A 25,298-nucleotide genomic window follows, 5' to 3' on the forward strand; every position below is an offset into this window, starting at 1 on the left:
GGGCGGCCCCCGCGTGCGCGAGGGCCCCGGGACGCTCCGGGTTTGCAGAAAACTCGAGAGGCGGGGGCGGGGCGGGGTGCGGGGGAGGAAACCCTGGGGGCGCGGAGCTGCGGCCGCCCCGCCCCGGCCCCCAGCCCGGCCTCGCCAGCCCCCGGGGGCCGCCCGACACGGGGCGGAGCAGGCGGGCCAGGGGAGGAGCCGCACGCGCGGCGCCGCGCCGTCCACGGCCGCCGCCCGCCCCCCGTCGCAGCCCGCATGTAAACAGTCGGCGCCGGTGCTAGCCGCGGGAGCCGGGGGGGAGCCCGCGCCGTGCGGCCGGCCGGGAGCAGGCGCCGAGAGCGATGGATTTCCAGCAGCTGGCGGACGCTGCGGAGAAATGGTGCTCGCACACGCCCTTCGAGCTCATCGCCACCGAGGACACCGAACGCAGGATGGATTTCTACGCCGACCCCGGCGTCTCTTTCTACGTGCTCTGCCCGGACAACGGCTGCGGAGACAATTTTGTGAGTGCCGGAGAGGGGCCGCGCGCCGCGGCGGCTGCGGGTGCCGGGGGGGGGGCGGGGGGAGGGGACGGGGGGGGGCGTAACCCGCAGCCGCCGTCCGGGGCTCCGCGCCCCTGGGAGGAAGCCCTCGGGCCGGGGCGTGGGGGAGCTGGGCTGGGGCAGGGGGCGTGGCGTCTCCTGGAGTCCACCCTTCCCCCTGCGGGCATGCTTTCGGGGATGTGATCCGGTGGCTCGTGCGCGGTGTCTGGCGTGGGGCCTCCTTGGTGTCCCCCGCGTCGCGCCAGCTCGGGCCGGGGCGCACAGACCCTCGCCAAGGCTCCCAAGTCCGGAGCTGCCTGGCCCCGGGCGTCCGGTCCGCGACAGGAACCCGTTCCCCCCTCCCAGTGCGCACAGCACACAACTCCTCGCCTTGCCCCGCACCCCGAGTGCACACAAAGCCGCTGTCCGCACTGCCGATGCCCCAGCTCTTGGACCTTCCTTGCGGAATCGCTCCCAGGTCCCCAGCCCGCGCGCGTGCGCAGGCAGCGGACACCCCGGGCGCGTCTGGTCCCCGGCCGTGCGCTCCCGCGCGCCTCCGCGAGCCGTGGGGCCCCCGCAGGTTTCTTCCCCGATGAAGGGGACCCCCCCCCCACACACACACACATGCCCGAGCTAGGAGGGCCCGGGCACTGCGGTGTCGGGAGTGGCCACTTGGCGTCCTGCGCCCGCTTGGGATGGTGGCGCTGGCCGGCGAGGAGGGGTGCGGAGGGCAGGGAGTTGGGGCGAGGTTAGCGTTCCGGGAAGACATGGAGTAAATGGTGGTCCCCAGTGTAAGATGGAGGCGGCTGTGGGCGCGGGTCACCGTGTGCTCGGCGGCCGGAGCCTGGAGCCATTGCTGCCGCCGCCCCTGCGGACTGAGGTGGCGTCGCGGGCGCGGCCTGGCGCAGGCTCCTCAGGTGGGGGCAAGGCGGGCTGGGCCCTACGGCGCGGCCACCGCGGGGAGTTCGCGGGGACCCCGAGGGCTGGCCCCGCCGCGCCCACCACCCCGCCGAGCCGTCGGTCCCCCTTGGGCACAGGTTTGCCGGTGGGAGGCTGCCCCAAGCCTCTCCCCGGCGCACGTGCCACAGCCAGAGAGGGTGTGATGATGTCAGCGCTCGGGTGAGCCCACAGCCCTGGCGCGCAGCAGCGAGGGCCCCGCAGATTTGGCGTCCGAAATCCTGGGGTTTCCCGGAGTTGAGAGCCTCTCTTCTCATAAAACCTCAATTTTCTCACCTGTAAAACGGGGTGAAGCTGATTGCCTTGTCTCACGGGGCGTTTGTGAAGAGCGGGTCAGCCATCCATCAGTGTGACACGTAGGAACTGCACTTAAAAGAAGGAGATAGGTCTTAGGGGTTCACTCCCGAAGCCCCGCGGCGGCCGTGGGCGGGGCGCCAGGGTCCCTGGCAGTGGCGGGCGGGCTTTGAGTGGGCTGTGTCCGGGCTCAGCCTGCTTGTTGCAGCTGCAGGGCCGGTGCCCTGGAGAAAACCGCCCTTCAGAAACACTGCATCCATCCCGGCGTTGTAAATGATTTTCCACCTGCAGGAGGAAGTGTTTGTTCACTGGTGGTTTAAATGGAACAGATAAGGAAGACAGGAGGTGGGGGAGGGGCAGACTGGAATCTTCTCAACATTCCTGGAGATCCTAATGATTAAGATGCCAACTGTGGGAGGTTTTTTGGTTTTTGTTTTCTTTTTGCTTTTCTTTCTTTCTAGTTAGCTAAATCTCCTGTCTCTCTCTCTCTCTCTCTCTCTCTCTCTCTCTTTAATTTGAGAATCAGAGAGCCCTCCCATCTGCTGATTCACTCCCCAGATGCTCCCAGCAGCTGTGGGGTTTGGAGCCTGGAGCTCCATCCTGGGAGTGGGGGCAGGGAATCCGGCATCTGCGCCTGGCTGCTGCACATCAGCAGGAAGCTGCATCAGGAGCAGAGCCAGTGCTGGACTCGGGGCTGACTGCTGGGCACTGGCCCACCCCCACACCTCCTGCTCGGTGCATCCCAGGTCAAGGGGGTGCCCTACCTGGCAGCTTTTCTCTCCCTCAGGAAAATACCAAACGTCAGAATAAATTTGAGATGAGTGGACGCCATGTTATTTGAAGAAGTTGCTAACAACAAAAATATTTCCGTGGCATTTCTCAATTTGCTCAGTGTTTCCGCTTCAGTCATTCAACAAACGCTTGTTGAAGGTGCACTGCACACCCAGCCGGGGCTTCAGGAACACGAAGGGGACTCGGGCCCTTCCACCTGTCTCGGAGCAAGTGTCACATCTGGGTGAGGTGCACCAGCAGGGGTTGTCCCCAGCGCCCCACTTCTGACGATGGCTTGGGGAAATATTTTGACCACAGTTTCCACATCTGTGGAAGTGGGAGTGATGACGTCCCTACCTCCCTCCGAGGGTTGAGAACCGTGCCTAAAGTGAGGGCGATGTATTAGTGAGTCTCTGGCAGCCTTGTCTGAGACCAGCCCCTGGCTTGTACGAAGGTGTCACCCCATCTTGCTGTTCTTATCTCCCTGTTACCACCTTCTATCTGATTGCTTGAACAAGACAACTCAGGGACAGCCTTCACTCCACTCCTCTCTACCCCCTGCATCCGCGTTACCCCTGCTCTGCTGGTGTGCGCACAGAATGTCAACAGTGTGCATCTACTTGCCTGCACGCCCGTGCTGTCACGCTCGGGTAAGCCACTGTGGTTCTCCCTCCCGCCTCCTAAGTTGTCTCCTTGTGTGCAACCTTTACTGCCAGTCTAAGGCAGCCCCCACTCAGCAGTCACTTGGGATCTCTTACAAATACAGGAGCAGGTCGTATGCACAGTGGTTAGGGTTCTGCATCCAATGTCAGTGCCTGGGTCAAGTCCTAGCTCTGCTTCCAATTCTGACTTCTGCTAACACACACCCTGGGAGGCAACAGGTGATGGCTTAGGGACTTGGGCCCTTGCCACACCTACTTGGGAGTTCCTGGCTCCTGGCTTCAGCCTGACCCAGTTCTGTCCCAGCCTTGGCCTAGCCTTGGCTGTTGCAGGCTTTTGGAAAGTGAACCAGTAGGTGGAAAGTCTCTTTGCCTTTCAAATAAACAGGTAAACAAAATCATGCATAACTCATTTAAATGAGTTTGCATTATGTGTACTTGAAGGTGCAGTGAAGAGAAGGCTCTCATCCAGTTTAAACTCTGCCCTCAGTTTCCCAATCTGTCAAATGGGCATGATCTGCAATATCATCATGAGGATTCGGTGAGGACTCGTGCATATGACCATGCATGGCAGAGGGTGACGCCTCCCACAGTGGCTGAGCGCTCTCCATACAGGGAGGGAGGTGTGTCCCTGGGCTGTTCTTGGAGAGGTGGCAAGTGGGCCCTGCTGGTGACCTTCAAGTGAGTATGCTGAGGCCCCGGTTAGGCTTGTCACACAGTCCTGTTCTGCTCTGCCCCTGCCCCTCGCTCCCTGTGTGACCTCAGGCAAGTAGTCTAACCTTTCTGAGCCTCAGGCTGCTCCCAGGTAAAACTTGTCCCTGGCAGGAGGCCACACAAAACGGGCTGGTCCTAGGTGTGGCCAGCCTTGCCCTTGCACCCTGTGTGCAGGTGCAGGGTGGTGGGAGGTGGTGGCTTGTAGTTTTTGTCCTCTGCCTGTGGTTTGTGGAAAGGAATCCGCCCAGAGGGCAGTCGTCCCTGGGGCTCTGTGAGGTGAGGTCCCAGGAGCCCCTGTGGGCAGCAGGTCCACACTCAGTCCCTCATATGAAATGGGGTACTGCAGGCCTCTCAGCTCAGTCCTCCACGCACCTTAACCCTCAGCTCCCGGTTGCTCCCCAGACCTGACACTGCCAGTGCCCTATGAAGGATTCTTGCGCTGTGTTGGGGGTGGGGAATAAGGACAAGGAGACAAGGCCTGTGTGTTCAGGACACATGTGGTTGTTTTCTCCTTGAGTATTGTTGATCCCTGCGTAGTAGGTTCCAGGGATGGGACCTGCCCGTGGGTGCGGGGGGTGGGGGCAGCTACACCAGAGTGACAGGGAAGCCCAGGCTAGCGCCCCCGGGCTAAGCCGTCGTGTCCAGAGACGAGAGGCACAGGCATGTTCTTGCCACGCCTGCCCCTGCTTGGCCCAGGGCTCCGCACAGAGTGTGCCCCCACCCCGCCCAGCGCTACAGGACTGAGGTCACGACCTCCGTGAGGCCACGCCCTCCGTGAGGCCACGCCCTCCGTAAGGCCATGCCCTCCGTAAGGCCACGCCTGCCTGCAGTAAGCTGGATGCTCTCACCTGCAGGGAACAGACTAGAAAGGTGCTCTTGTTCTTGTCTGCAGGTGCCAGGGTTGCATTGTCTTACGTAGGCTGAGCTTTGGGGATAAACTCTGGCCCAGCCTAAGAGAAAGAAGGGCTCATGTGCCTACACTCAGATCCAAGTGCATGCGGGGGATTTTCTGTAGGGAACTTCACAGCAGCATCGCGGCCCCGAGCTTCAGTCCTGTGGCAGTCGGTAATGGCATCACTTCAGTTCATCAAGACTGGTCACTGTAACACCAACCTCCCTGCCCCTTCAGACGGGCAGTTGGCCATAATTCTGCTCTACTTGTGGTCCTCAAAGGGTCACCCCAGACCGGCACCCCGGAGACCTGCCACCTGGAATTTGTTGGAAATGCGAATTCTCAGTCACCCACTCCCACAACATCAGAAACCCTCGAGGCAGGTGTTCGGGGCAAAGGTTAAAATGCCCACGTCCCATCTCGGTTTGCCTGAGTTCGAGTCCTGGCCTCGCTCCCCATCCAGCTTCCTGCTAATGCACACCCTGGAAGGCAGCAAGTAATGACTCAAGTAGCTGGGTCCCTGCCACCCACGTGGGAGACCAGGATGGAGTTCCAGGCTCCTGGCTTTGTCCTGATCCAGCGCTAGCTGTTGCAGTCATTTGGGGGGTGAACCAGCAGATGGCAGATCTCTTTCTGCCTGTCTCTTTTCTGTTTCTCTGCCTTTCAAATAAAATTTTTAAAATGAAGTTATAAATTCCATCAGAAGCCTGGGGTGATTCCCGCGCACCCTGTGGCCTGGGGACATGGCTGGCCTCCCCTTCTGGCTGCGTCTCCATCGTCACGGTCATCCTGTAGGCTGCCCTTGCCCCAGCTGCCCTCCAGGAAGTCAGACATCGAGCACCTCCATTCGTATTTGCCAGGGCAAGCATTCCTGTCGCAGTGTTTCCTGGCCAGCATGGGTACACGGCTCTTCAACGGTTTCCCAGTTAAAGCCATTGTGGCCAGATCCTGCGGCAAGAGACTCTGGCCTTCAGTCTCCTGTCCTGTTTCCAGCAGGGTCGATGCTGCCCCTGGGTGCTCTGTGTGCCCTGCCTTGGCTTTAGAATGGCCCCTGTGTCCTCCTGAGAGAGCAGCTTTCCTAGCCCCAGCCCTGCCTGCCAGTTCTCTGGTTCACCTGTGAACACAGCCTCAGCAGGCCGCTGTCTCAGCACGGAGGAAGCCTTCGCTCGAGATCTGTGTCCTGGCCGTAGCAGTGGCCAGGCCCCTTCCCCTCACTCGGTCTGTCCTGCCTCCATTGTTTTGTTTTTGTTTTTGTTTTGACAGAGTGGACAGTGAGAGAGAGAGAGACAGAGAGAAAGGTCTTCCTTTTTAGTTGGTTCACCCCCCAATGGCCACAGCAGCCAGCGCACTGCGCTGATCCGAAGCCAGGAGCCAGGTGCTTCTCCTGGTCTCTCATGCAGGTGCAGGGCCCAAGCACTTGGGCCATCCTCCACTGCACTCCCGGGCCACAGCAGAGAGCTGGCCTGGAAGAGGGGCAACCAGGACAGAATCCGGCGCTCTGACCGGGACTAGAACCTGGGGTGCTGGCGCCGCAGGCGGAGGATTAGCCTATTGAGCCGCAGTGCCAGCCCCTCCATTGGTTTTATCTTGTTTTCCTTCTGTCATTTTCCCTTTGTCCTTTTTTTCCCCACCTGCAGACTTATCTTTTAATTTGGCTTGTCTTGTGCTATGTGGCTCCTTTGCTGGCTGCCATGATTAATTTGGGAAGGAAGCGGCTTCAGATTGAATGCTTTGTTATGAGACACAGTGGATATAAAACAATCAACATTGAATGGTGTTTGAGGTTTTTATTTTTCATATTTATTTCTCTATTTGAAAGGCAGAGAGAGACAGAGTTCTCCCGTCCACTGGTTCACTTCCCAAATGCCTGCCAGATCTGGGGCTGGGCCAAGCTGAAGCTGCAAGCCAAGAACTCAGTCGGGGTCTCCCACGACGTGAGCCATCACCTGCTGCCTCCCAGGATAGACATTATCAGGAAGCTGGCATTGGAAGCACACTGGGACTTGAATGCAGGCACTCTGACCTGGGATGCAGGTGTCTGAAGTGGCATCTTAAGTACTGTGCCAGACACCACCCCATAAATGATGGTTTTTTGTTTTTGCTTATTTGGGCAGAGGGAGGGAGAAAGTTGATCATCCATCTTCTGGTTTACTCCCTACATGCCTGCAACAGCTGGGGTTGGGCGGGGCTGAAGCCTGTAGCCTGGATCCATCAGGGCCTCCCGCAGAGGTGGCTCAAGTACTGAGCTGCCTTCTAGGCTGCATATCAATAGGAAGCTGGAATCAGAGCGGAGCCGGAGCTTGAGTGACCACTGGGAAGCGCATGTTCCAGAGGGCGGCTGAAATGCGGCACCACAACACCCACCCCAAATGATGTTTGTTGAGTGGCCATGTGCACCTGGCCTGTCTCCAAACCCATACTTCCTGGGCAGGGACCCAGGTAACACATTTTCTAAACAAAGCTGGAAATCCCAGCTGATACAGATGGCCAGAGGGGAACAGTGCAGCCAGAGGGCTGCTGGGTGGGCGAGTGTTCCTTCTCCCACACATATTCCTAGAAGACCAAGTCCCAAAGTGGAGGAGCAGTGGTCACGCATGAATAACCCCTCCAGGAAGTTAGAGAGGCCTCAGAGGGTTTAGCTCAATAAACTGATCACCCAAGGTGACAGAGACATTGCAGCTCTCTTATTGTAGGAGTGATACAGTTTTTCTCGGTTCACTTTGTAATTTGAAGCCCAGGTGGACCAAAACAATCACCCTTGCAGGTTTGGAAGTTTTTCGTAGACACACCTACCTTTGAGTTAACCTCAAGCCTAGGTGTCGGGCAGCATTCCCTGGGGGATCACACTGGCTGGCTGAGTTACTCCTCCTGTGGCCTTGGCCTCCGCTGCCCCCACCCCAGCCCGGAAAGGGGGAAAGAGGAGGCTTCAGTGGGGTCTTCAGGAAGTTTCCTGGAAGCATATGAAAAACCGCTGCATGGATTCAAGGGGTTTGGGCTCCAAAATAGCTTATCTTTTCCTTCCATTTTTACACGAACCTTTTGAAGTCCCCACATTGAATACTGAATGTCCACATGTCCCCGCCAGACCCTGTGCGGGGCACTTAATACACTGTTAACTTGTTTACTGATTGGCGCAAGTCTACGAGGGCAGGCTTCAAGCTGTGTGTTGTGTGGTGCAAGCTGTGACTCCCGCCTTCAACCTGGGTAAAAATTCACTTCAGCTGGAACGTTCAGAAATGTGAGCATGAACGTGAATGCCAGCCAGCGCTGTGGCTCACTAGGCTAATCCTCCGCTTGCGGCGCCGGCACCCCGGGTTCTAGTCCCGGTTGGGGCACCAGATTCTGTTGCCCCTCTTCCAGTCCAGCTCTCTGCTGTGGCCCGGGAGTGCAGTGGTGGATGGCCCAGGTACTTGGGCCCTGCACCCCATGGGAGACCAGGAGAAGCACCTGGCTCCTGGCTTCGGATCAGCGTAGCGTGCCTGCCGTATCAGTCATTTGGGGGGTGAACCAATGGAAGGAAGACCTTTCTCTCTCTCACTGTCTAACTCTGCCTGTCCAAAAAAAAAGTGCATGCCGAGCAGACGTGATTAACTCCCCACGGATGAAGAATCAGACGAGACAGCAGCTGGGGAAGTGCTCTGTACCGGTCCACTTGTGCACAACGCAAGAGACCGATCCATAAGTGACATTTTGGTGGCTTGGGAGCTCTGAGGGTCTCCAGCAGGGAGGAGCACCTGAGCTGTTCTCCAAAGCCAGGGCGCCCAGCTGTGGTCGTTACTAGGCCAGGGAGAAGGCGTCCCCAGGTGCCTGCTGGAGCCAGAGCCGCAGGTGTTGGAACGGAGCTGAACAGCCATGAACCCCAGGTAATTGGGGTGTAAAGGTGGCACCTTGGCACCGACTGCTCGCTTGTGTCTGAGCAGCATCTTTAAGTCTGCATGAGAAGAAAGGAGGTAAAATGTGTCTACTGAGTGACAGGCGTAGAACTTCCCATGCCCCCATGATTTGTGCAGCGACAGGGGGCTCCAGGTGCACTCGGCTCGGATCGTTTACCCCGCAGATCTGGTCTCCTGCTGCCTGCCCCGCTCTCCCAGGCCTCAGCGCTCGCTTGTCCATCGGTTCCATCCAAACAGTGGTGCCGGGTACCCACCCGGGCCGCAGGGCTTGTCTCCAACAGCCCAGTGCCTGGTCTCCCCAAGACGTGTAGGGCAGGGGGCTCCTGTGTTGCAGCTGCTCCAGCCTGTTTCCTGGGCTTGTCCCAGACCCCGCGTGTGTGCAGAAGAGGCCTGCCCAGTCTCGGAGACGTGCTGAGGCAGATACCCCTCGTGTCGGAAAAGATGTCTCACCCAGCCTTAGGGAAGACAGAAAACCTAAAGCCGATCTCCTGTGAAGCGGCGCTTGGTCTGGTCGGCCCCTACCGCGTTCTAAGGCAAGGGCGGCTGTCGTAAACCTTCGCTTCCCGCACCTGAGCCACGATGGTGGCTGTTCTCGATTCATCTGACTTATAACCAGCTCCTCTCACAGGCTGCTCTGGTCAGAAGAGGCCTTGTTCCAAGTTGGTGGTTACAGATGGTGCCTAATTCATCCCTCAGCCGCAGCTGAAGGCAGAGTTAAGGATTTCAGAGGCAAAGGCTCCCGGGGCCTCCCCCCGCCCCCCAGCCTTAAACGCACCCTCCTGGGGCCAGCATTGGATGCAGCAGCTTAAGCGCCTACCTGTGACCTCGCATCCCCTAGTGGAGTGTTGGTGCGAGTCCCAGCTGCTCTGCTTCTGATCCAGCTCCCCACTAATGCGCCTGGGAAAGCAGCAGCAGATGGCTCCAGGACTTGGGCCCCTCCCTGCCTTCCACATGGGAGAGCTGGGTGGAGTTCCTGGCTCCCGGCTTTAGCCTGACCACGCCCAGACTTGTGAACCAGCAGATGGATGGAAGATCTCTCTTTCTGTCTCTGCCTCTCTCTCTCTCTGTCACTCTGCCTTTCAAAAAAATAAGTAAACCTTAAAAAAAAAAAGGGTACACCTACACGAGAAGGCGGGCTGCGGGACTGATGGGGGGGAGTCCCCTCGCCCTGTCTGCCGCGTATCTGCAGCTCTGGCCGCCGGCAGAGCAGGTAAGGTGGTGGCCGGAAGCGTGGGGTTTCTCGGGATCATTCTCCCACCTGCTTCGATGCAGAGTGCACGTGTGGGTTTGCTGGGTTTTAAACGTGCTCGGCGCGTGCTGACGACCTGTGTGTGTGTTTTGTCCCCCGCGGGCCGGCGGCGCGCAGCACGTGTGGAGTGAGAGCGAGGACTGCCTGCCTTTCCTGCAGCTGGCGCAGGACTACATCTCCTCCTGCGGCAAGAAGACGCTGCACGAAGTCCTGGAGAAAGTCTTCACGGCCTTCAGACCTGTAGGTGGCTCTCGGCGTCCCCGCGGTGACTGTTGTCTGGGAGCACACAGGCCGGGGTGGGGGGACGGTGGGCCCTGCGGGGGACGGCTCAGTGCTCTTCCATCCTCTGCCCAGTGGTTTGCAGCTAGCGGCCAGGAGCGGGAGGAGGGGCGGGGGGGTGACACAGTGGTGTGTCGCGGGGATGGTGGCTACTTCCGGCATCACTCGGATTGAGAGTCTCTGGTAGGCTGGGACAAAGACCGATCCCTTGTGTTCTATTTGTGTGCCGTAGTCTGCACCCCAGATGCCTGCCTGCGGTTCTGTTCTCCTAGAGCGAGCTGTGTCGGGGGTGCTCCCGGTGCATTCTGGTCAGGGTAGCACCTCCCTGGTTGGAGGCGGACAGAATTGGATCCCGGTTCTGTTCTTGCCCCGTTTCCCAATGTCTCTTAGAGATGGCTGGCTTGTTGTCCCTGCCCCTTGGGACTTAGGAACCTGTACTTCCGCAGCAGCATGAGGCCTGTTCCATTGCAGCTGATGGATGTGTCGGGGAAGAGCCACCCTGTGTAGGGAAGGCAGACTCAGACTCCGCCCCTCCAAGGTGTCAGCGTCTCTCCCCAGCAGCAGACAGCAACCGGGCGCCTCTCATTCAATTCGGTTCTCACACTGTAGCGTCAGCTCCTCAGGTTGGGGGCTCAGTCCCCAAGACTGTTCCCCACCCCCGCCCCCCACCTTCTATGCCAGCTGCAAGATCCAAATGGTTTTGCTGTGCTCTGAGCAGCTGGCTGCCCTCTCACGTTTGGTGCCTGTGCTGGTGTGGCCCCCAGAACTCGGGGGAGCCGCTGGGTGGTCTCGCACCTCACACAAGGCTGCAGAGGAGGGGGTGAACAGGAGGTGGGGCTGTACTGCCTTCCAGGTACCCTCCAGGAGCCACCGTGTCTTCAGCTGTACAGACGCCCTGGGAACCCTGTCCCCTTGGGTCGTGACGGAGATGTCACTGCATAGGTGAGACTGGAGCATGGACAGTTAGGTAGAGGTGTGATTGGATGTACAGGGGTGGCGTAAGGCTGACATGCTGGCCAGCTGGGGTTAGTTAGCCTCTTGTGCCTCTGCCTTCCACCTGAGGTGGGGCAGGACCCCTGTGAAATGGAGGGGTCCCGAGATCTATCAGATAAGGCGGAACGGAGCACTTCGTAACGGTCAGCAGGTCCCGGATTCCCACGTCCATGACCTGCCTCGGGTAGGTGTGCCTGGGTGAATAAGCGGCGGGGGGAGGTGTGAGCTGCAGCACCCCAGCACTGTTCTAGAAATGAGGAGAGCTGTGGTGGGAATGAGCAGGAGCTGCGAGTGAAAACCGGAAACACACATCCTGCCTCACCCTGCCGTGTGGAAGTCCCTGTCTGCGTCCCCGCTGGAAGGTGGAGTCAGACTCCCGGTGCCAGGTGTCCCCCACGGTCAGTGCCCCGGTGACACTCGCACTGGAAACGCTCCTTCTTTACTTCTCAGACGACGTCTGTTGCTCTCTGCTTCCCCACTGCAACGTCCACGCGTGTCTTTTCTGTATGGAACATGGTGACCGTGGCTGCCCAGTGGCCTGTGGGATACCCCAGTTATCCGGGGGTTTGCAGGTCTGTTCTGTTGTCTCTCTCTGCTGGGTCTCGCTCCTGGCATCTTGTTTCTTTGTGCCTTTGCATCTCCTCTGTGTGCACTTGTTACACTGGAAAGTTTACACCGAAATAAACGGAGGCCTGAGTCGACCTTCTGCCAGACAGGACGTGGGTTTGCTGCTGCCAGGGCTGGGGGCCCTATCTAAGACCACCTTAACACTGCATAAGGATAGGGGCCTGGGTGGGGGGCTCCCAGCTGAGAGCAGGGGTAACTGTCACAGCCCGGGCTCTTGCTGCGGTTCCCCCAGCTCTTGGAGTGGGCCGAGAATGCAGTGAGCTTTCTGGTGGCATCCCCCATGTCAGCAAATACCCTTAGGACAAAAGCCGCTTTTTGTGTTGGGCTTGCTTTCCAGGTTCTAAAGTCTTCAGTATGTTTTCTCTCTCTCTCTCTCTCTTTTTTTTTTTTTTCTGGTTTTTAAGATTTATTTTATTTATTTGAAGAGCAAGGTGATAGAAACAGAGAGGGAGAGGAACAGATCTTCCATTCATTGGTTCGCTCCCCAGAAGGCTGCAACAGTCAGGGCTGGGCCAGGCCAAAGCCCGGAGCCTGGAACTCCATCCAGGTCTCCCACGTGGGTGTGGGTGCACGCGCCCAAGCTCTTGGGCCATCTCCGGCTGCCTTCCCAGGCACGCAGGCAGGGAGCTGCATCAGAAGTGGAGCAACCGGACTTGAACCAGCTAAGCCAGCTGTCCCACAGTGCTGGCCCCTAAGTCTTCACTATACTTAAAAGGTATTTTTCGTATTAAATCCACCTGCTTTACAAGTGCTCCATGTCAATCATTTCAGCCACCGTTATAAGAAATAGAATTTCTGTGACTTTTGTCACTCGGTCTGATTTGCGTCTTTGGGCTAATTCCTTTTCTGTTGAATTTTCTACGCCAGTTTGGCTCACTCAAACATACTGATGTGTCCCTCTTTCTTTCTTTCTTTCTTTCTTTCTTTCTTTCTTTCTTTCTTTCTTTCTCTCTCTCTCTCTCTCTCTCTCTCTCTCTCTCTCTTTCTTTTTTAAGATTTCTTTATTTGAAAGAGTTACAGAGAGAGAGAGAGAGAGAGGTCTTCCATCCACTGGTTCACTCCCCAAATGGCCACAACAGCCGGAGCTTGCATTTATCAGGAGCCAGGAGCTTCTTCCACGTCTCCTATGTAGGTGCAGGGGCCCAAGGACTCGGGCCATCTTCTACTGCTTTCCCAGACCACAGCAGAGAACTGGATTGGAAGTGGAACAGCTGGGCCTTGAACTGGTGCCCACATGGAATGCTGACGCTTCAGGCCAGAGCATTAACCTGCTGCGCCACAGCACCGGCCCCAATGTGTCCCAGTTTCATGCCTCCAGCAGGCATTTACTAAGACCAACTGAGCACTTGCCATGACGGGCTGCCCTGTTCCCGGCCCTGAACCAGACAGATGAACGGCTCACCAAGTGCAGCCAAGCACAGCCTGGAAGCGCAAGGTGTGGGCACCAAGGAGAAAAGAAGTGATGCCGTGGGCAGGGCCGAGGAGGGTCAGGGTCCCCAGGGGCCTGCTAAGGCCACTTGAAAACCTGGCCGTGAGGCTGGAGCACACAGCAGTCCAGGGTAAGGGCTTTCCCGTGGGGACAGCAGGCGGGGACACCTGTGCAGGGCCCGAGGTGGGGGCGGGGCTGTCGGGCAGGCATGAGGTAAGGCCTCGGGACTTGGGAGTCCTGGTGGGGTTCGAGTGGGGGGGGGACAGTGACCTTGACCTCATGGTTTGAAGGGCTCCCTGTGGCGACCGTGTTGGGAACAGGCTGTAGGGGAAAGGGTGGGAGTTGGGAGATGGTGAGGAGGCTCTGGTTGTCATCGGTGGAGATGCTGGGGCTCAGGCGGGGAGGTGACAGCAGAGGTGGCATGAAGGACTCAGAGCCTGCAGTGCCTTGGGAACAGACCCAGCACCACTGGAGGTGAGGAAAAGAGAAGACAGGGGTGACGCTGGAGTCTCCCCATGTACCAGGCTGGGGAAGGCTGCGGCAGAGCAGTGGGGACAGAGCTGTCAGAACTCGGTCCTGCCCAAGGCAGGGTTGAAGCACCTACTGGATATCCAAGTCAAGATAGCAAGTCAGGAAGAATTTTAAGAAAATCAGTTCTGGGGCCAGCAGGTTAAGCCACCTGACCTGTGACACCAGCATCCCACTGAGAGCCAGTCCGAGTCCCGGCTTCTCAACTTCCAATCCTGCTCCCTGCTAATGGTCTGGGAAAGCAGCAGCAGACGGCCCAAGTGCATGGGCCCCAGCACCCACGTGGGAGATCCTGACGAAGCTCCTGGCTTTGGCCCCACCCAGCCTCAGCTATTTCAGCCATTGGAGAGTGAACCAGCAAAATGAAGACCTTTCTCTCCCTGCCCTGCCCGCCACCTCCTTCTCCCTCTCTGTCACTCTGCCTTTCAAATAAATAAATAAATCTTTTCTAGAAAGTTGAAGGCATCATTCAAGAAAGTCAATTCCCCTACATCCTAACTAGGAAACCCATCAGCAAGTGGTGGTCACTCTGCACCTGCTCCCTGACAGGGGTCATCATTGGCCGCCGCCCGCCGGGTCCTCTTTCCCAGGCTTTTGCCTGAGCTGGCAGCCCGGGTCCCTGCAGCAGGGACACGCCAACCAGGATGTAGCCAGGATGTGTCCTTGCTGTTTTTCTTTACCAAGTCTGGGCCTGTACTAGGGCCACCAGGGAGCCACGTGTCAGTGGGAAAAACGCAGTGGTTGAGCGTTGTCCTTCCCCGGGAGCTGGGCGCCCCACCTTGACTGGACGCTGCGGGGCTCGCCCTTTCCCAGTGCAAAGCAGAGCTTGCCCTGTAGGCCGGGGAGTGCCTGTCTCCTCCGGGGGCCCCCTGCCCGGGCAGGTGGAGGCACCTGCTTTGGATGCGGGTGAAGTGTGTGCCGCGCGGGATCGCAGACCCTAGCAAAGGGCCGAGCAGCATGGTGTCCCCGCTGCGAGTGCGGACACGGGAGGGTCTCGTTGCGGTGTCGTAGCGGACAGGATTTGGTGAAGAAACGCGCACCCAGTGCTGCTGGATTACGGAGCAGGCAGCCCGTGGTTCCCCTGAGAATGGCGTGGTCCCGACCCATTCCAGCAGCTGCCACGGCTCCGCCCGCGTCTTAGAAGCCTCCCTCGCCAGCCCCTGCCCCCTGTGGTGGCCAGAGAGAAGCTCAGCCTTCGGGGGGGGGGGGGGTTGTCAAGCAGATTGCAATGACGTTGCTGAAGTGCAGGGTCCCTGGCGTCCCTCCCAAATGCCCGCAGCAACCAGAGCTAAGCCTCTCCGAAGCCAAGGGGCCAGAACTCTTTCTGGGTCTCCCTTGTGGGTGGCAGGGACTCAAGTCCTTGAGCCATCACCTGCTGCCTCCCAGGGTGCACACTGGCAGGAAGCTGGAATCAGAAGCAGAGCCAGGTATTAAACCCGGGTACCGTGATAGGACACACAGGTGCCGTAACTGACGACTCACCGTTAGGCCAAATGCCCATCGCACACATGTGAGCTTTAATGAAAGATGTTGAATGTTGAGATATTTTGTTGGTTGTGGCTTATTTTTGGCTTATGTTATCAACATTGAAACCCTTGTCATTTTTAGAAAGTGCAGCGGCCCCTGTAAGTCGCAGGCACCTGCTGCCCTTGCCCACGGCGGTGTCACAGCCACCTGCCACTTTTTGCCTGCTGTCAAGAGGACAGGCTAAGGGCAGCTGTTTGGCACGGTGGCTAATAGGCCACCTGGGAGCCCTGCGTGCCATGCCAGAGAGCTAGGATTCAAGCCCTGACTGCTGCTGATTCCCACTTCCTACTGATGCGCACCCTGGGAAGCTCCAGCGGTGGCTCAGGGACTTGGGTCCTTACCACCCACGAGACCCAGGACTGAGTTCCTGGCTCCTGGCTTTGGCCTGGCCCAACTCCAGCTGTTACAGGCATTTGGGCAGTGAACCAGTGGGTAGAATATCTGTGTCTATCATTGTCTCTCTGCCTTTCAAGTAAATTTTAAAAACAAGCAAAAAAAAAAAAAAAAAAAAAGACGAGACAGACTGGTACCAGCCAGGATCCCGTCATGGGTCCTGGGCCTGGCAGCGTCAGAGATCACCTTCCCTGAGGCTGAGCATGACTCCTGGATTCGCAGTGCCCCCATCACCCGGGAGCTTGCTGCAAGTGCAGGAGCAACTGCTGCCTGAGAGCACTGAGGCAGGTTCTGCACTGCAGGGAAAGCTCTGGACTAGCCCCGTAAGCTTTGGGGGGAGGGGTTCCTCTGGAAGGAGCTTTCTAGGGACCTCCAAAGCCACCGGGCACCAAGGCCATGACCAGTTGCCCCAGCTGACCATGCTCCCTGCAACGCCCCCTCCCTTGCTTGGATGAGCCTGAGTGCCCCCTGCTGAGATAGCAGGTGCCGAATGCCTGTGCCTCCCGCCCTGAAGTGGTTTGCACTCTCATCCCAAAGACCTGGAGTCCGCGCCACGGGCAGCCGGCACCCGGGGGGTGTGGAGAACGCCATTCTCAAGCTTGGCAGCCATGCCTGGCCGGCTGGGCCCCTGCACTTCCTGTGTGTCCCTGGCTTGCTGAAAAAGAGCTCTGTGGACAGAGACCCGGGAATGCCAGCAGCCTTGTCTGGAGGGAGCAGAAACTTTGCCCCCAGTCAACTGAAAAGCTGTCCTTGCATTAGGAACGCACGGCTGTGACTTTCAGGCATCACTGAAATGTGCCAGACGTGGCAGGTGTTCTTGGGCTGTCTCCTGCGGCTTCCGGGGTTCTTAGCAGGCTATTTGTGCTCTGTCTCTGATGCATCGTCTCGGCTGTTGAGAAATGGGGATCCGGAAGTGACGTTTACAATGGGGGCGTGCATGGAAATCCATGGTGTGTCTCGTAGCCTTGGAATGCCGGGCCAGTGCCGGGGCTGCCCCTCTCCCTGCTCTTTCAAACATGCTTCCCGATGGCACAGGCACGTCTACGCAGACACCTGCCTTGCAGCTGACCAGGGCCGCGCTGGGGCTGGACTGGAATCCCCTGGGCAGCCGGGTGCTTAGGCACAGTCGCCGGGGTTTGAATCCTGGCTGTGCCACCTCCTGGGCAATTCTGGGCAAGCCACTCGACTAACTAGTCCCTTCTCGCTCCCGGCAGGGGAGAGCAGGTGGCTGTGGCCTGGCCGAGGTTCCTGACCAAGCAGAGCCCAGGTTTCCGGTGTGCTGGAGCTGCAGGCCGTGCACCTGCATGCCCGAGGAGTCCAGAAGGCCCCTGGGACCTGCTTTTCTGTTCCCCCTCGTGTCAGGCCGGGGTGAGCACTCATGAAGGCGCGGGCGGAGCTGTTGAGGCCGCAGGGAAGGCCTCCCGTGTGCCCGTGCTCCCGTACTCCTGGCCAGTGTGCTGTGGGCTGTCATGCGAGGAGAGCTAGGGAGCTGGAAGGAGGGGCGGAGGGGCAGGGACGGGAGGTGGAAGTGGCTTGCTGCCTGGCTCCCTGGATCCCCGTCTACACCACCCTAAAATGAAGAGAAAGTTCAGGTTGCGCTGGTGTGTGCATCAGCTGATTGTGACAGACCGTCAGAGGCACAGCTGTTCGGACAGCAAAGGCAGACAGAGACGCACGCCTTGGCTGTGGCCTCTCTGTGCAGGTCAGCCGTTGCCGCTCGACCATGTTCTTGCTGGACCTCAGAATCTTCCTTAACCCAGGGCTCCAGGCAGCCGGATCCGTTAAGTGAGAGGGAACCCGAAGGCCGTTTCTCAAAGCCCATCAGTGAAACGAACAGTTGCATATATTGTTGAATTTCTGCATCCTCTTTTGGTATTTCCATGATTTTAGAGCCACTGGTAACAATATTTATATTTCAACCACCTCCCTGAGTGTTAACCTCTCATAGGACACTTAACACTTTGCCGTATCATTGAGCAGCTCTTCATATAAAAATGACTGCTGGGGCCGGCATTGTGGCGCAGTGGGTTAAGCTGCCACTTGCGACACCAGCATCCCACATGAGCACTGGCCGTTCTCTCTCTCTAACTCTGCCTTTCAGATAGATAGGTACATAGATGGATGGATAGTGGCCACCAAAATTATCTGTGTGCATTTTGACCAGGCACCTGTTCCCTCTCTTCAGCGGCCAACTTTATCATATCTGTTCCTCCCTCTACAATCTAGAGTGGAGGCAGCAGTGAGAAAAAGGGACTTTTCCTTCTGCCGCGTGCACAGGGGATGGGCGCCCCCCGCCCCTACTGGCAGCTGCACCTGCTGTCCTGCCATGCCCGTTAACGGTGTCGGAGGCAGCCGCAGCCGGCTGAGCAGTGGGTGGCGCTGCCTGCGGTTGGCCTTGTTGGCAGGCTGTGTGCTTCATGGGACTCATACCGCAGGGCCCCCAGGGCCGTGCGACCTGGGAGAGTGATTGGAACTCTGCTATCCTTTTCCCGTGGAAGCAGTGGAGCAGGGTGGGAAGAAGGGGTGGAGGGCTGCTAGGGAGGCGTGGCAAGGTGAGCCGCAAGGATGGCCGTCTTTCTGGTGTCCTCGTGGAGGGGCCTGAAAATGACCATCCCAGCAGCCCCTTGGTAAAACCGTCCTTTGGCCACACCCAGACTGTGGCTCTCGATGAGAACTGTGGGGTGGAAGCCTGGTTGTCACAGAGCAGCCCAGGAGCCCCACCTGCACAGGGCTTGCTCCAGCACAAGGGAGCTTCTGGGGCAGCCCTGGACCGCTCAGGCCTGGCAAGTGCCAGCCAATCCCTAACCACAGCCAGTGCTTTAGCAAGCGTGTCCCATGAGTTTCTCTGGTAATAATTATACGAGATTCAGATAATACAAAAGATCAACAAAAAAATTCATAACCCCTTAATATAAAATCTTAAAATTTGGATATTTTTTATTGAAGTCTTTTCTGTGCATCTGTGTATCAATTTCAGGAAAACCTGTGTCATCATGAAAATGCAGTTTTATCCAGCTCCTTTTACACTTATGGGCATATTTCTTATATCACTAAATTGTTCAAAAATGACATCTTCAGTGGATATAGATGATTCCACATTACTGATGCACCAGGATGTGTTTAACAATTTTCCTGTTATATATTTTCGTTGTCTCAACATTTTTATAAATGTGTTAGAATAATATCAGCGTGTGTTTTGAGGGGAGAAAATACAGTAGAAAATAAATTTTAGTTATCTTATTGGGACATCAGCACTGTTCATCTTCTGCTAACATCCCAGGTGTGTGTTTGCATAGATATCGTATCTCTGTATATATGTGCTACTAAGTGTTGATGCTAAAAATAGGGGTAGGCATATGGGCTGGCAGTTAAGATACTGCTTTAAGACATCAGTTCCACTGTGGAAGACAGTATGGAGATGCCTCGAAATCTGAAAATAGATCCACCATATGACCCCACCTTCTCACTCGTGGGAATTTACCCAAAGATAATGAAATCAGCACAGGAAAGAGTTGTCTGGGCCCCCAAGTTCATAGCTGCTCAATTCACAATAGCTAAGAGTTTAAATCAACCCAGAAGTCCATCAACTGATGACTAGATAAAGAAGTTGTGGTAGGTAGACATGATGGACTACTCCTGAGCCATAAAAAAGAATAAAATCTGTCTTTTGCAACAGAATGGGTGCAGTTATGCTTAAGGAGATAAGCCAGTCCCAAAGAGACAAATATGTGTGTTCTCTGATTTGTGGCAACTAATATACAGGGTACAAAGAAAATGTAGTGTATGTGAGCGAAACTGGCATTTTGAGATTTGATTGTTTGTAGCCCTTGTCCACACTCCTGAGGAACAATGGTTTTTCTACTTACTATGTGTCGCATTTTGCATTTAGTGTATAAATCACAAGCTTACATACATCAGTATATACACTTGCTGGGTTGAGTTCGTGGCTCCCTGCTTCAGCCCCGCCTCGGGGGCTGTTGTGGGTGTTCGGGAAGTGAACCAGCGGACGGGTGTGCTGGTTATCTCTTCTCACTGTCTCTCAGCCTCTCAAATAAATAAGCAAAAACAGAGACGCTGCAGGCTCCCCATAAACCCCCGTCTTTGGGCACGACTGAAGGGTTGTTTCCGCCTCAGGCGTGTCTGAACTCGGGAAGGCGGTGACTGCGGCCGGAAGCGCTGCTTGGTTGGATCGGAAGCCGGGGGTTCGCATCCTGCCCGCCGTCCGTGTGGTGCTCACAGCTGCTTCTGCCTCCTCTCTCCCTGCAGCTGCTGGGGCTCCCGGATGCAGAGGACGATGCGTTCGAGGAGTACGGCGCGGACGTGGAAGAGGAGGAGCCAGAGGCAGACCACGCCCAGATGGGCGTCAGTCAGCAGTAACCCGCAGGGCTGGCAAGGAGGAGGAGAGTGAGCCCGTGGGGCCCCGGGTGGGGTCGCGTGCACCCCGAAACAGGACTCCCGGCGCCCCGTATCCCGATGACAATGAAATACCTTCTTAACGACCGCCAGATATCTGTGATGAGCTTGGCTCAGAAGTGACCTGCGCGTCAGCCCTGCCGCAGCCGGGTTTCCACGGAGTTGTCTTGGCCGCTTTTGCCGTTTTGAGTTCAGAGTCCGTCGCGGCCGGCTGTCCTCTCCTGGGTTTGCGTTGGGGACGTCGCCTTGGCCGACGCAGGGAACTCCTAATGTAGGAAGGCTGCGCAGGCTGCGCCTGGAGTTCTCCCCCGGGGCCCTCCTGGGGCACAGCATGGCAGAGGGGGATGCAGTCTGCACTTTCAGTGTACGTTGTAAGTGTCCGTAAGTGAAGGTTTTGCTCCTAAAAAAGCATGAGTTTGAGTATCTGGTCATGAAACTGCAAATGCAAGGGTGCGAACAGGATAATCGCTTAGCTTGGGACTGCGAGGGGGAGGGGGCAGAGAAGCCTTGGAGCGTTTGCCATTGTTGAGTTCGCGGAGTGTGCGTGTGGCAGCTGGTGCATAGTTAGGGAGCAGTGCTGCTTGCGTGTTCTGTTGTTTCCAGACCTGCTAAGTCCAAAGCCACTGTGAAAGTCTAGTGGAGGGGACCATGGAGAGGGCGAGAGGCGTACACTGCTGACTTCTTTAGAACGCTGTGCAGTGGGCCATTTACCTATTCTCTTAGAATGAGATGGCAACTTCCAAATCATGAAAACACGCAGAATCCAAGTAAGTGCCACTTAAACTTTGAAGCCATAGAAAAATTTAGTAAGAAAATAAACCAGGAGAGAAAGTTTTTCAAAAGATGATAGCATCATCCTACGCTTTCTTGATCTTGTATTCTTTTTTTTTTTTTTTTTTAAGAAAAAAAAGTCAAGAACAGGATTCCATTGTGTAACTTATTAAACTGCAATTCAGTGCGATGAGAGGCCTAACTGCAGGGAGCTGTAATGGGACACAAAAGTAGGCATGTGTGTCATGGGTTCGCTTGGAGGGGTGTTGGAATGAACAGGACACTCAGATAATGCAGAAGCAACCGCAGTCATAGCTGAAAACGCTGGTGGCCCCCTGTGGCCGACCCGTGCTTCCTGGGGAATGCCTTTGTCATGTTTCATGGGAGTCCTTGAAGCACTCCTCCTCTGGACTCTTCCGCTTCTCCGATCCCAAGAACTTAGCTTGCAGGATGCACCTGCCTCCACTTGGCACCTAGGTAAACACACACACACACACGCCTGGCAGGTTGTCAGAGTTCTGAGTTAAAAACACATCCCCAGCAACAGAGGCCACAGAGCTTAGCAGAGTCTTGCTTCTCTTGCAGACACAGCCATGGGAACCCAAGTGGCCCAGCAGTTTCTGTTGAATTGATTGGGCTGCAGTTTGAAGTCCCTGGGAAAAATAATTCAGTGGTTGCCATCCATGTTTCAGTACCAGTGCGGTTTTTCTTTTCTTGGGAAAACATAATCAAGGTTCATTTCCGGTCCAGTGAATTTCCTTCCAAGTAGCCCATCAGCAAAGCAGTGGACTTAGCGTTTCATGTGCTAGGGTGAGCGTGGCCCGCCCTTCACCGCCCACCTGTGTTCTGACCAGCTCGGGTCACGAGCAGAGGTCACGGGGAGCTGTGGGTTACATAGGTGCCGCCCAGGCATGGAGACCCCCCCACCTGAGCATAGCAGAACACAAGGATGACTTCTGTGGCGGAAATGTAGAAACTTGGCTTAGCTTGCACCATTTGCAGGTCAGCTGGAGTCGCATCCGGAGGCATAGCTCTAGATTGACTTGGGTTTGGGAGTGGAATGGATGTTCCTGTAAAATGTATTCTGTCACAGAAGTGTTTAGACTTTAACCAAATGCATTTTGCTATCATCATGTTAATATTCCTCTTTTGATGAGAACTGAGCTGAGACAGAGCGAGCTATTCTGTGGGCTGATGTGAATCCTGGTCTTTGTTCTGCCCCAGGCACAGGCGATGGAGAAAATCCCTGTATGTGACTGATTTCCCGTGGCAAAACCCCAAAGGCTTTAGCAAATCAGATTGCTCCCTCTAAAGCTCTGTTTCTGTGGCTGTGTGCACATCCCTGTGACCGTTCACACACACACACACACACACGTGCACGCGTGTGCTCTCCTGCCTCACCGTGGCTGCTCTTAGTGTGGCGCAGAGTGGCCCTGTGCAGTGCTACCTGTGGCCGATCCATGAGGCCGGGCAGCCCGTATTGTTTGTCACGGAAGTGGTTCCGTGGTGAGGCAGCGGCGTGAGCTTTCTTAGGAGGGGGCAGTGAGGTGTTGGGTGGAACACGGGCCTGGGACTAGGAGGCCGCTGGGTTCCAGTCCTGACTCTGCTGTTGATTGTATGGCCGTGGAGAGTCCCATTTAGCTGCTCTGTGAAGCAGGGGGTGTTGGCCCTGCCAGCTGTCAGCACCCTCCCTTCTGTCCCTGCCTTTTGCTGTGTGGCCCCGGGAGCAGCACTCAAGGCATCTTAGGGAGAGGAGAAGGGAACCCATTTGGAAGCTGGCCAGGATGTGGTCCTTAGGATGCTAGCCGTGGACTGCTAGCCATGTGCAGCCTGTGACTGTCCCCACCTGCGGGGCCGAGGACACTCTGTTCCCGCGGGGAGAGGGCAGAGCCAGGCTCCAGGAGGCGTTGCCTATCTCAGCTGTGCATGCTTCTCTTTGTGTCCTGACACTGGGGCTCTGCAAGGGGAACGCATTGAACTTCACTGAGAGCGAGGTTTGCATGAAGAAAAGCTGTGGAGTGACAGGCAAGTGCTTTGCTGTTTTGTGTTTTTTTCTCCCCATGTCGTCCAGTGGAGAGAAAGTGACAGCGCAAGTAAGAGAGTGAATGAAAGAGAGAGAGTGTGTGTGTGTGTGTGTGCATGTGTGTGCTCATGGCTCCTTGTGAGCCAGCTGTGAGAGCCGAAACCAGGCCCAGTCGAACGTTGCAGATGCTGGATCCTGGGTTGGCGTGAGTCATGGAGACTTTTTCTTCTGGCTCCCTGGCCACCTCCATCATCCTATGGAGCAGGCTGCCGGGGCTCTGGGTGAGGCACAGGAGTGTCCTGGTGCCAGAATTTGGTTTGCAGTGTCCTCAGGGGAGAACCTCGCCAGGAGTAACTGCACGTCGAAGCCGTCCTCTCTCACACTGGTCTGGGAATGGAGCACAAAGACTCGGCCAGGGCGTGCCTAGGATTTGTATTTTGGGAATCTGCCTTCAAAGGTGGACGTCACAGAGAGGGAGTGAATAGGGAGGGGAGTTAGGGACCCAGTCTGCCTGCAGCCTCCTGGGGACCAGCTTTCCTCCAGACCTTGAGTTGGTTGCGTTGGCGATGCCTGGGTGAGTTCTATAGTGCTCCCCAGTGGAGGAAGCAGCAGGCGTTCTGCACATCTGGTGCAGTTCTTGTTGGAACCAGCAGCCAGCCAGAGCCACCAGAGGGGCTCCAGCCACCTGCAAGGGGAACTTGAACAAGACGTGGGCCATGGCCAGGAGCACCACAGGACAGAAACCGCCCCCCCCCCCCCATTCCCTACAATGCTTCAGGGTTGTAGAAAGAGCACAATCAAAACCCACGTGGGCCGCAGACCCCTCTCCCCTCTCGTGGATGCTGACCCCAAAGGGATAGTAGTGCTGGTTGCTTAATCTGCAGAGAAGCCTACAGAGTGTTTTAAATCAGGAACTAATCCTTTCTTAAAGATCCAGTCAGTTGGTTGGTGTTGTGACATGAGAAGCTGAAGGCTTTTAGATTTTCGACGGGATAATTCTGTCACTTGGTAGAATGCCAGGAACCTGTGTTAGTCATGGCAGTATGGCGTCCATGGTAAGAGATCTGTAGCTCCTGCCCGAGGCGCATTATTCAGTAACATGTTGTCCTCTCTTCCTTAAATTTGGAGGACAGAAATGTGGAAACCCCTCTTGTAGCCCCATAGGGCCGAATCGGCGCAAGCATTAAAGCCGCACGTGAAAGCAATGTGTGCCTGGCAGCAGAGAAAGCTGGCGGCCCGCTCCCCGCACACTGCCTTTTCTGGTTTTATTCTTCTGTTTTTGTTTCCCAAGACCTCCTTTCGACCAGGCACCTCTGCCCCAGGGATCGGCCTGCACAGCCTCGGGCGGGTCAGACTCTTCAGCCGCAGGGCAGGTGGAAACCCCCTGCCGTCCCGTCGTCCCGTGTGTACGAGAGCCGAGGGCCACCGTCTCCACGGGAGCCAAAGCAGCCAGCTAGTGTGTTTGCTTTAGGCCGGAAGTGTTCCTTCTTGTAGGGTGTTTGTGTGTGGCTCAGCCTTCCTGGTTCCTTCCAGAAAACCCTCTTGTGAATTACAAAGCTGGGAAATGGGTTTGCCAAAAACCGTTGCCCTCTGTCCCATGCTTACAGCCGTGTGCATCCTCTGATGAGCCCTGTCCGGTCTGGCACGCCCCCTCCCCGAGAGAAGGTCTCACCCAACCATGTAATTACCATACGCTTGCTATTAAAGAGCCTTCCAAACTCCGCCCCAAGCTGTGCCTCATTTGTTACCCCTCCGCCATCTCTGGCCCCACGGTCTGCCCAGAGCACTCTAAATACTGAAGACCAGGCGCAGGGGGTGTGTGTTGGGGGCGGGGCGTGGGTAGGGAAGATTACAGAAAACACAAACGGTGGTTCAGAGGTTAATAAGGGTTAACAAGACATCTTGGGACTGTCACGATGTCTACTCTGGTGCTACAGCTGGTGTCTAGCAATTTTCTACTTTCCCTTTAAACCAGTACTTCTGTTTTTATATGTGAGAATTCTCTTTTTGCTAACCTAGCTAGGAATTCTTTCTGGTGCCCCTTAGACTCTGTATTCTTTGGTCGTTTTTGGATGATAAGCCACTGCTTGGCTTCTAATTTCCTCCCAGGTGCTACTGGTCAGCAAACAATAGCATTTAAATAATAAATTGGAAAGTAGGTGGTAAAGTTGGCAGTAAATCCCATTACCGGAAGAAGAGCACGTTTGCTTCTCCAATTGAATGGGGCTCTGTAGGTTGTTGGATTGGAATTGAGATGGGTTAAACGGGCCCAGTGTAGAGGGGTGTGTGTGTGTCAGAGAGCTCACGGTTTCCAGTTTCCTGCGTGGCTGTTAGCAGAGCGTGCGCTGTGATGCTGGGCTGTGTG

At 56.4% G+C, this 25,298-nt stretch overlaps 1 protein-coding gene across 2 annotated transcripts; it reads left to right on the plus strand.

Annotated features, from left to right (window-relative positions):
- Window positions 1-46: 46 nt before the first annotated feature.
- Window positions 47-24,662, plus strand: MTURN (maturin, neural progenitor differentiation regulator homolog). Of its 2 annotated transcripts, XM_070059694.2 has the most exons (4): window positions 47-503; window positions 10,068-10,190; window positions 11,083-11,171; window positions 19,993-24,662. In XM_070059694.2, the coding sequence occupies exons 1-4, from the start codon at window positions 342-344 to the stop codon at window positions 20,132-20,134; spliced, it is 516 nt and encodes a 171-aa protein (XP_069915795.2). In that variant the 5' UTR covers window positions 47-341; the 3' UTR covers window positions 20,135-24,662. The 2 variants fall into 2 exon arrangements, with proteins under 2 accessions (XP_069915795.2, XP_008259810.4); XM_008261588.4 differs by lacking the exon at window positions 11,083-11,171 and having other exon boundaries at window positions 81-503.
- Window positions 24,663-25,298: the final 636 nt, after the last annotated feature.

The sequence above is a fragment of the Oryctolagus cuniculus genome, chromosome 16, assembly GCF_051225735.1.
Source record: "Oryctolagus cuniculus isolate XC-2025 breed Fujian yellow rabbit chromosome 16, ASM5122573v1, whole genome shotgun sequence".
In the NCBI taxonomy this organism is placed as follows: Eukaryota; Metazoa; Chordata; class Mammalia; order Lagomorpha; family Leporidae; genus Oryctolagus; species Oryctolagus cuniculus.

What these genes read in the sequence shown, in the direction of transcription:
- MTURN (XM_070059694.2), top strand. Translation starts at nt 342, where the DNA reads ATGGATTTCCAGCAGCTGGCGGACGCTGCGGAGAAATGGTGCTCGCAC. An exon ending in ACGGCTGCGGAGACAATTTT is followed by an intron (nt 504 to 10,067) that starts GTGAGTGCCGGA and finishes GGCGGCGCGCAG; the next exon opens with CACGTGTGGAGTGAGAGCGA. An exon ending in TCTTCACGGCCTTCAGACCT is followed by an intron (nt 10,191 to 11,082) that starts GTAGGTGGCTCT and finishes ACTGCCTTCCAG; the next exon opens with GTACCCTCCAGGAGCCACCG.